Below are 11223 nucleotides of genomic sequence, written 5' to 3'. Positions count from 1 at the left end.
CAATAATATTTCAACCCTGAAGTCGGTGCCATATATTAATACCACAGATTTGATTGAAACACAAATACTGTAGATAAGACTGTTATATGGAGGAATTGTGGAATGATGGATTTGGTACCCTACTTAATATCCAACCCAAAATATTACTTTTATCAACTAACAACAACATTACCACTACTATTTGGCTACTGCACTACTTGATATTTTTCATGCAGAATCATAAATGGTCATCACCTTCTTCTTAACTGATTTTAGTTAGCAATGACAGCTTACATGTGAAATCCACAGACATGGAACCGGTTTAATCTGGTTTCTTTATTCGAGACAGAATGCCCTAGACGAAGAGGCATCACGAGCAAGAGGCGGAAACTAGACTTATTCAAGTATAGTTACAATTCGCCAGACTATCAAGTTATATCACGATTCAATTATATAAATGAATAAATAGATTTTGGATCAGGATAATGATAAAATAATAAAGTACCTGTACATTAATACAATAATGACAGTATTTATTATTTTATGCATCCATAACTAAAGACTAAACTTTACTTTTTTTAACAACTCATTTTCAAACTGTTCATGTTAATAAAAAATATGTAAACAATTAATAATATATGAAAATACAAATTGAAAAAAAAAATGAAGAGCAATAGCAATACAGTAGTAATAATATAAAACAATAACAATAATAAAAAATACTAATAATAATGTCACTCTTACTTAAATTTCAAAAGTATCATGTTGTTTTTTCAATAATAAATAATCCTTGACATTTTCAAGCACATAATCCGAAGGTCCAATCAAATTACCCTAGTTATTGCAACTTGCCTGGGGAACACATTTTCAGCACCCTGGGGAACACATTCTTAGCTCCCTGGAGTATTCTATAAGCTGCATCTTATAATCACCACATTGGCCCTCAAGCCTACATGATAATAACACCATCCTCTTTTTTCAATCGACATTACATGCATTATCATCATTATATAAGTAGCATAATCAATATCATCATCACCTTTATTAACAATTATCATCACCATAATCATTGCAGTTTGTATATCATTGATACGTCCCACATACATTTGAAGTTGGCATGAATACTTGCTCGACCCAAAAACAACTGCTCCCATGGGAGGTTGGAGTCGCACTAGTGACTCATCACACAGATCTACATAATAAATGCATAAGTCACATTCAACAAGAATTGCACCACTAAAAGTCATGGTTACATATTATGGTTCAGAATTGCAGTGTCTATACTATTATTAAAATGCATGGACATAGGCTGGAGGTGTGGACGCACCCCCCTCATGATAGCAAATTAGTTTCGCTTAAAGTTGGTTAAAATACTAAAAAAAATGATCATTAAGTTTTTATTGGAATAGGGATTTTGTTCTGCATTCTCAATTTTTGCTATTTTGCAAAGCCTACAGACCAAAACCGGCCTACGCCCCTAAAATGGCTGTAAATTCATCAATCGATCTATCAATCAATCAATCATGCCTGCATTTATAGTTTGTGGCACTTTCAAGCATACCTGACTATAATTAAATATCATATAATTAATCATATAAGGCCACATGTCACAAGCTAGTGACTTGCTGTTACAACGTGGTTTAGGTATGTTGCTGTGCTAGCACAAAAGAACACACGCAGCTGCTACTGAAGTTTTACACATCAAATCATTAAGGAAATGAGCAAAAAAATGCAAAAAAATAATGCCTATCAAGAAATGACCTTTTTTACTGATAGTTTGAAGAACGTGTTGATGCAACAAGGTTGTACTAGAACAGTTTCTGATTATTGGATTATTTGTTGCGTATTCTAATATCTGTACACTTCAAAAATGTTTTACTGTTATAAAATAATAAACAATACACGGGTGCATCTATTTGAAAACATTAAATATAGTGCATTTCTGCCAGCAAATGATAATCTAAAAATTCTATTTTCTCAAACATTGCGAAAAAAGAGATGATCTTGTGTATAACTTATTTGCTGTACATTGAGGTTCATGAAAAGAAATTCCAATAGTTAGGTCAACAGAGGGCTCTCTCTATATGTTAAATATTAACAGCAACTGTTCAACCATTGTTTAGCAACTTACCGCTTCCTCTAATGCTGCCTGTCTTCCAAAGTATGTTGTTAGAGTTGAGAGACTTCTTATGAAAGAAGACAAAAGGTCCGGTGGAAGACAAACCATCAGGGAAATCGGGTAGACTGCAATCAGACGACTTGCGATGCTTGCCAGTCCGACTGCTTCATAGCTATTAATATCACCAATGCTAAATAAAAGACAAATTCAAAGGAAAGAAAAAAGATTTTCATTATGTTAAATATGCCACGATCTCATCAAGGGTATGTTATGTTTTCTTACCGAATACACTAAAATATATGTAGCAACAGTTTCATCAGCTTTGCATTTTAGTGAAGTCTAATTGTATTGTTGTTTAAGTCTGCTAATTACTACACAACACCCCACAGCATTTAATTTATTTTATCAGGATGTACAAAACAACATCAACAAATTCAGGCAAACACAAACAATATATAAAGAAATGGATTATGTTTACATAAATTTATTATTATTACTATTATTTACGTTTACATAGGTGTATCCTGCAAAGGAACTAACGATCCATAACCACAGGATAACGAGCTGTATGGACCAGTACACCGGGGTAATCCCCTACTCGGATCGGAAGATGTACTGGGTTCCTTTAAAGTGCATATGAACCAATTGTGTACACTAAGACTATGTTTTATAGTCTTTATCCGAGAAGACTTTTCCACCACCATAACCATAGACGAGCATGCCACTCAAACCAGCGCCGATATTATGGTTGTAGGTTAATGGTTGGTTGCTCAACCATCTGACTCGACTGGATGATTTACAATTCAACCCAATTACCAAATAGCGTAATAGATCACTATAGAGTGGTCTCCAAATTGTTCATAGGGTGTTAGGCATATTATCATTATTCTTCAAAATGTTTGGAAATTGATACATGTCATTGTCAACATTAAAAAAATAAATATATAAATATGATTAAACATATTAAATATATACACAAAATAAAAAGAGTAAGAAATGTAAATTGCTAAACGTATATATAAAATGGTTAAACAAGTATGGAATTACTTGCATCTTATGACCAAAACAGAAATCAACCACCACAGCAACACAATTGCAACTAAATGATAGTATTTCTTATTACCTGGAGAGCATGAGTAGGAAGCACTGGATGTAACCAGTGAAGTAAGTCTGGCGTTGTTCTTCTGTCTGAAAGATACCACCACTCAGTGACGCAAGTTGCACAAGACACTGCATGGCATGATGGCATAATTCAGGATACTGTCGCACAAGACCATGAATCTGTCAAAACAGAAATAAAATCTCAAATTTTATAATGACAAAAAATTGCTGTGTTCCCAAGCACACCGACATTTACAATCAGGGCCCGGTCAACAGGTCACTTATATTAAAGACCTATGCTAAATTTAAGGGTTCTTGATTGGCTTATAAATAAATATTTTTATGTAATATAATATATAAATGGTAAACATGAAACTAAAGTCCATGCTTTAAGATACCAGCTTTTAAAATTGGCTTTCTCACACATTATGGTCAGCTGGACTTGGACAAAACAAAGTATAATATATACAGTTGTTGTGAAAAGCATTATCTAGTTATCAATTACAGTAGAGCCCCAATTAAGGAGACACCTTCAGGACCAATACAGTGTCCCCTTAATAGGGATGTCCAATGAATAGGGGTTGGACGTAGCGTTAAATAATATATTTTCCCTCGTTTTCTGGCTGAAAATGTGTGCTCTTAATTGTATCATTAGCATTATCAATGTGTTGCATTGTTTTTCAACTGGCTTACCTGAAAGAAGTGTTCCACAAGCTTCTTGTCCAACACAGTCTGCCGCCAACTCCTGTCCGGTTTAAAGAACTGAATTAGGATGTCAGTTGACACAATCATGTTACGTCTGGCTGGTGTCTAATGCTAAGGAAAGCTACTATTATTGTATAATAATGTAAATTTTTTAAAAATGTATTTTTGTACAGTAACTTCAGGAAATGTATGTTTAATTATGTTAAAATTTTAAATATGTTCGGCAATACAGTATGTCATGTATAAACACTTTAAACTTTTGTTGTAGAAATGCATACAATTGAATCATAGTCTTGTACTTAAAAAAAAAGAATTTGCTTGTTTGCATGTCAAAAAAATATCTTGTATCTTGTAACATGTCGCACTAGAGCCATCAATAAAATAACATATATCACTGGTTTATTATCTTTTTCATACTTTGGGTCAATTTTCATGTCATATACAAGTTTGCAGCCCAAGTGTGACATTTCTCAGCTCAGTGAAGTTACGTTAATTATCCTGTGTAACATGCCAAGAGTCCCAAATCTCCTGCAAGCTGTGGGAGTCCCAAAAAAATTGAGATGGCCTCCCCGAAAGAAAGCAAAGACCACCCATAAAGCAAGCCTGTAGCCAGGAGGTTTCGAGGAGTTCAAAAGAATCCCCCTTTTCAAGAAATGCCCTTTTAAATTACTGTTAAAAAGTACCATTTGCATGGAAATTGTTTGAAATATTTGAAATTTGGCATTTTTACTGTCATTTCCGAGTATCTGAGGTGTTATATGTTTAAAATTTACCCCAGCCATGGTAGGGCTGGGGTGGATAAGGACTCAAAGTGCCCTTTTGTGAAAAATTAGAACCCCCTTTAAAAATTCTGCCTATGGGCTTGTAAACTAACCCATCTCCTGCAAATTCATTATAATAATTACATCTTTTTACTACTGTATATCAATTGCCTCCCAGATGTCAGCAGGTGGTGGGTATCACCATGCACAGCGAAATAAAGTTACATGTGTATAAGAAAGCTAATTAAAACAGATCTCCCAGAAGTGGCTTCTTCCCACTTAGGACCCTTGACAAGCCTCATCATTTTCAAAATTTGAAAAAGGTTTTAATCTTTTAAAAACGCAAAGATCACTTTAAACCCTGAAATGAAATAGCTAAATTTTTCACAAAAAACACAAAATGATTCAGTTCTTGATTTAAGTAGTTTTAAAGGATATGACGAATGTTACTGAAGTCCCAACAGAGTATCTGCTCGGAGATGTTGAGAAATCTGCTGAATACTGCCTTCCTTTCTGGGTTCTGCTGGTCAGGTAAACTACTATACTGGTGCAGTAGCTGTACAGCTAGCATAAAGATCTGCTTCAAATCATTGGTCTTTAGAACAAAATACAAAGAATAAATTGATGGAAGTTTAATGTTAATTACAAGAAAGGTAATAACAGTAAGACTAAGGTTTACTGCTAAGGACTGAGCAGTTGGCTGGGGGGTATTGTTCTTTTTGTGCTGAAGACACCAGTTCAAAGCTGGCCAGCGTCAGATTTTAAAAGTTGGGCCGTTCGAGACAACACTGTCCTAGGGGGTCCGGGGCCATGCCCCCACAAAATTTTTGTGTTCTAGAAACCTGCACATAACATTTGAGGCATTCTGGGCTATCATTTTTTTTCTTTTTTTTACCTCCCAAAAAGGGGAGGGGGGAACAGGGCCAGGCCGGCCCCTCTCTAAATCCGCCCCTGGCACCTACCATGATCAGACAGTATTTTTTCAGTTGCACCAACTTGCTCATGGAAGGAGGTAAAGACCAGGTGATTCCTTGGTTGGCATGGAGACCATGCGGTTTATTGGATGACATAGCTATGTATGGATGTAAGGTGCTGCATAAATTGATCATCACGCATGTGCTGATTAAAGGTATCATCAAATTGACTTGTTATTCTTACCTCAAAATTTCTCTTGCAGGTTGTGTGGAATTCCCAGTTGAGCCCCATGTCACTAGCACGAGCGGAACTTGAAAACTCATTCAATAAGGCTGACAAAACAGAGCAAGCAATGGTTTGCTGAAAAAGATAATAAGATATTACTTCAACATTCAACTTATGGATGAACAGAGGGTGAGAAAAAGCATCATCATCAATCTGACCTAACTATACTAAAACATCAAATTCCTGTATTATTATTACCATCATCAACAAAACAGATAAAATTAGGAACAAAAATCAAGTAATAAAAACAATAATATAAGCTAAAAGTAGTTTTATATAAATGTGCTTTTGAGTGTTTTTTTTTTCATGATTAACATTATGTCATCGTATATTTGTCCACACTGTTATACCCAACAATTGTAACAGAACATTTTCCAATTGTAGTGTATGCTTTTGTTGATATCAGTTTTCCTAATTTTTTTTTGTCTGGTTTAATGGGAATATTTGACAAGCATAAAATAATTGTTTATATCACAAAGAAGAAGGAACATTAATAAACCAACACATAACCTGTGCAGCTTAAATATAAACAAGATAATCATGTTATTAAACAATACATTATTATCTTTAGAAAACACAGAACCTGATTAGGAATCTGGTTAACCAGAAATTTGCCGACAGGAGTCCAACAAGTGAGTCTGAACCAAGAGGCTTTGCCAGGGTCACAAAATAAATAAATGGTAGGGTTGATGGGGAGTGTTTTTATGGCTTAGTATGGCCCAAAATTGTGCTTTTTTTAGACCACAATATTGGGATTGGCGTCAAAATTATGTTATCTGGACAGACGAATAACTATTTTTGATCCAACAGGGAAAATTGCATATAGATGTGTATAAGAGAGAGTATATATATATATATATATATATATATATATATATATGAATGACCGGAATGGCAATAAAAAAAATATCTACCATTTGAGGATTTCCACTAGCAACCATTTGAGTGACATCTTCCATAAGTTGATGTCGATTCTTTCCATCTAATGTTCCACGTTTGAAGATGACTGCAACAGCTTGGAGCACTTGTTCACGGACATAACTCTGTAAACTAAATCAAAATTGTAGGTCATAAAAGGCTTGATACTGTATGCTCTGATGAAGGGACAATCTAACTTAAAAATGTTAGATGCGACTAAATCCTACTTATACAGGTCTTCCTCTAATTAAAGACCACTTTTGTGACCGGGGTTTCATGGGCTTTCGCAGCTTTGGTCTCTAACTAGAATAATAAAGATAAAAGACATTTGTTGACTTGGGACCACAAAAAAGTGGTCTTTAATTGGAGGGGCTTATTTCCTTGGTCATATTTGCTAAGTTGACACAACAAGCTTTTCTTATTTAACTGATACTGTAAAGTATGCAGTACAATGTGTTGGACACAGATTCTAAAACTCAAATAACAAAATGTACAACACTGGCAATTGCAGTAGCTTACTTAGGGCAACCCTAAATGACCTAATAAACAATGTGGTGCTAACAACATTTTTTAAGGTTTCAATATGGCTCCTATTTGAGAGGCACTTATTCTAGAATGGTGCTTATAATGATGAAACTATTAAAATTGTACCATTTGTTGTACGACACCCGTAACCCAATCAGTATGACAGTATTCAATCTGTGTGAAATCAGTTATTTATGGTGTTTGATAATTCATAAACAGTTACACAAATCAATGGTTTCAATGATTTTTTGAGGGGTGTTCTCATTTGGGAGAGGAAACTCGGTTTATCCAGTACTCACGAAGTAGATCACATATATTTTGCTCTTCAATTAAAGATTAAAATATCATAAAACAATAACATTAACAAACCATGATATCTATAAAATGACTATCACCTCTGAGTGAAGGCACTTTCAACATCTTCAGTATCGCAGCACATGGTGCAGCCAAAGCCAAACTTATTTGAGGGAGGTGCTCAGTGGCCAATTGCTGTCACCCCCCCATCCCCCACTAAATTTCTCAAAATTATTTTTAAAATAGAAAAAAAAAAAATTATTTTCAAATTTAAGTCTGAGAGTGCCATTTCAGGCCAACTAGAGGTGCCATAATCATAAATTTTCTTACCTAAGCCCCAACCATGGTGGGGCTGAAGTGGTCTAGTCCCTCCATTTGTGAAAGTCCCCCCCAGCCCCACTCTATTTTGAATTCCTGGATCCACCACTGGTGCTTTTCGATTATCTAAAATGTACTTGATTGGGGAGACTAATAAAAAGCCTAATTGCTGTTTAATGAGATTCCAATTACATATCCAGTGGATACCTGACTTTTCCTGTAACAAAGTGAAGCAGAAAGGATCGAATTGATTCAATCTCATTTTTATCCAAGTCTTTCCAATTCCTCACGACAGTGTCTTTAATTGTAGTTGCAGCTTGGAATAAAACATAATCATGTTTACTGTGCTCTATATATAAAAAAAAAAAAAGGCTTTAAAAAAAAAAAAAAAAAAAAAAAAAAAAAACAATAATTGGTAATTTTCAAATTAATCCATAAATTAAAAATAGAAATGCAAAGTATATAAAATGATAGAGTACTCTCTCTAACTATTTGTGTACAATGTAAGTACAAAAAATTGAAACATTAGTAAAATTTTGGCTGCCCTCCCTCCCTCTATTACAAAAAGTAATTTTTACTTAATAGAGCACTTATGGCCATTTTTATTCTAAAAATACCATAAAATTGATTTATGGTATTTTTAGAATAAAAATACCATAAATAAATTTTGTGGTATTTTTATTCTAAAAATACCATAAATCAATTTTATGGTATTTTTATTCTAAAAATACCATAAAATTGATTTATTTTTATTCTAAAAATACCATAAAATTGATTTATGGTATTTTTATTCTAAAAATACCATAAATCAATTTTATAGATTAATTATTGGAATAAGTTTTAGAGACGATCAGCAAACTATGTATCTACAGAGAGGATTACAGTACTGATAAGGTTCCGTCCTTTTTAAGTTGATCAACAGTATACATTTTATTTCCTACACAAACACAGACCCACTGTACAGCCCATCATATAATTATATAACTCACTTAAATTTTTATATCTTATATATTTATATAGTACTCTGTCACTAACCAAATATATGTCTGCAAACACTCAAGGAGTTGTTAGACTTTCGGAAAGAGAGAATGATCTCTTCAGCTGCGTGACGTTGGTCATGGGTAACTGCCTGAGGTGGTGCCTGCAGGAAGAAAAAGATAAATTCCATGAAAAACAATACTGCTGGTACTGCACAACAGTTTCCTATTACGCCCTACATTACAGTTTAAAATTATTTAAATTGACAAACATGAAAAAAAAAATATAATCAAAATAAAGTAATAAATCATGTCTATGTACTAATGTGAAGGCGGTTTGGCCATTAGATACCCCAACTTGCATTGTTGATTGGCTGTGAAGTAGTTTAGGCTATGTATCAGTCCTAGGTAAAAGTATTTCATAGCATATAAAATAGTACTTTTGTAACCCCTTAAAGTTTAATAAAAAAAAAAAAGGGGGCTGGGGGGGATTAGCCACACACGACCCGATTCAAAATGAGGTATTTTGTATGGTAAGGTATTTTGTTGCTCTCAAATAGAATAGTATTTTTGTGTTTTGACTGTGCAATATGTATATCTTATATTAAGATTAGGACAAAGCCTAATTTGAGGCAAAATCTGCGCAGAAATCGGCCCTTATTTTCCGAAATGCGCAGACAAATTTCTAGGCCAAATTTATACATTCCCATGGGAGGCCTTACTATATAGTCTGGGTATATTATTAGCTGTCATAAATGTTATAGTAATAATTATGTTTGTCAAGATTTTTTACATTTTTTTTTCAAATTGTATGACAAGAGAATACTGAACATGAACAGAATAATTATTATAAAATTTAAATTTACATGCAAGGCTAAACCAAATAAAAAATGTTTTGTGGCTATGCTCGGCCATTTGGAGCGAGCCAAATGGCCGAGCGGTTAAAGCAGGGGCACCAAGATCATAGCCAACAATATCGGCACGGGTACGCGGCCGGCTCGCTCCTATAGTTCTGGTGGTAGAACAAGTCTTCTCGGATAAGGACTATAAACCGTAGGCCCAGTGTACACAAATGCTCATGTGCACTTTAAAGAACCCAGTACATCTTTCGAGATGAGTAGGGGGCTACCCCGGTGTACTGGTTCATTCGGCCCCTGTCGTGGACAGATGAAAGTCCGCCAGTTTACTGGCTGCTGAAGACATGAAGTGACCCTTAGGGGAGGAGAAAGTTATTGTAAAGTGCAACATCTAGTCCCGAGCGCATAGAGACCATGTATTATGCGCTATATAAGTCTCCAACCATTACAGTACCATTACCATATGCATACGGCGAAGTGATCAAAATCCCTATGCGCTGATTGGTCGACTTGGCTTTCTTAAATAACTCTCGCCATCTTAATGCACTAGCTAGGCCTACATTACAGTACACTAGGCCACAAGGCATGTCTTCTACTATGGTATTTTAAAAAAAAAGGAAAAATCATAGGCCAGTTATAGGCTAGTCGGATGACGTCCGGTTCGGCCGTACACTTGTTCGGCCGTAATGTATTTGTATGGAACGCCAAATAGGCACAGAGCTGTGCGTATGCTATGTGTGTGTGGTTAACAATAATCTCCCTATTGTAATCTATTGCTACTGTATCCATGATTTCTTGTGGGAAAACATTGGATTTTATTACGTTTGTGTTAGTTAATAATGTTTTTTTGCAAGTTAATAATACTAATACTTATGATTTAACATTATTATGTTATTATGCTGATAATCAAACCAATGGATTTTATGATTTTTATATAGCATCTATCGATGTTTATGTTAATATTATTGATACGATTTACATAGTTGCATTTTAATATGTTGATTAATATACTGCTAAACCAATAATCAACCATCTTCCAGGCAGACATGACCACGAAGACCAGAGGAACTTGCTTGGTGGTGGTGCCAGACCTGACGAAGCTATGAATGGAGAACAGTTAATAAAAGGGATCCTTTAAGAACTTGAACATACCTGAAAACCAAAAATAAATATGTAGAATAAAAAATATATAATTCAGTTTATATGATAAATATGATAAATTTGATTTATCATTAATAACTACCATTTTTATATGGCCCACTTATATAATCGTGTTAGTGTATAAGATATTTTAAATACGGTAACCAATCACTTTTTTCTGGAATGAAACGTACATATAAGAAAGTATAATACATACTCCAAGTATTAAAATACAGGCCATCGTGTTGGGATTCAATATTTCGACATTAATTATTATTAATTAGGAATGATTTCCTGATGATGACATAATTAATGTCGAAATATTGAAT

General features: G+C 34.3%; 1 protein-coding gene across 1 annotated transcript in view; it reads right to left on the bottom strand.

Moving 5' to 3' along the window:
* Positions 1–11223, bottom strand: part of LOC117117792 (exportin-4-like) — a 33290-nt gene that overhangs the window by 20879 nt on the left and 1188 nt on the right. The window contains exons 2-9 of the mRNA XM_033262254.1: positions 8956–9061; positions 8128–8269; positions 6780–6915; positions 5824–5940; positions 5104–5260; positions 3893–4005; positions 3222–3379; positions 2111–2288 (exon numbers count right to left, since the gene is read on the bottom strand). Of these exons, the coding sequence (XP_033118145.1) occupies positions 2111–2288; positions 3222–3379; positions 3893–4005; positions 5104–5260; positions 5824–5940; positions 6780–6915; positions 8128–8269; positions 8956–9061 (1107 nt within the window). The remainder of the gene's footprint in view (positions 1–2110; positions 2289–3221; positions 3380–3892; positions 4006–5103; positions 5261–5823; positions 5941–6779; positions 6916–8127; positions 8270–8955; positions 9062–11223) is intronic.

Source organism: Anneissia japonica, unplaced genomic scaffold, assembly GCF_011630105.1.
Source record: "Anneissia japonica isolate Jap-2015-1 unplaced genomic scaffold, ASM1163010v1 scaffold234_len1672027_cov178, whole genome shotgun sequence".
Classification (NCBI taxonomy): domain Eukaryota; kingdom Metazoa; phylum Echinodermata; class Crinoidea; order Comatulida; family Comatulidae; genus Anneissia; species Anneissia japonica.
Note: the sequence above shows the minus strand (reverse complement) of the source record. Positions and strands in the feature narration are given on the sequence as shown.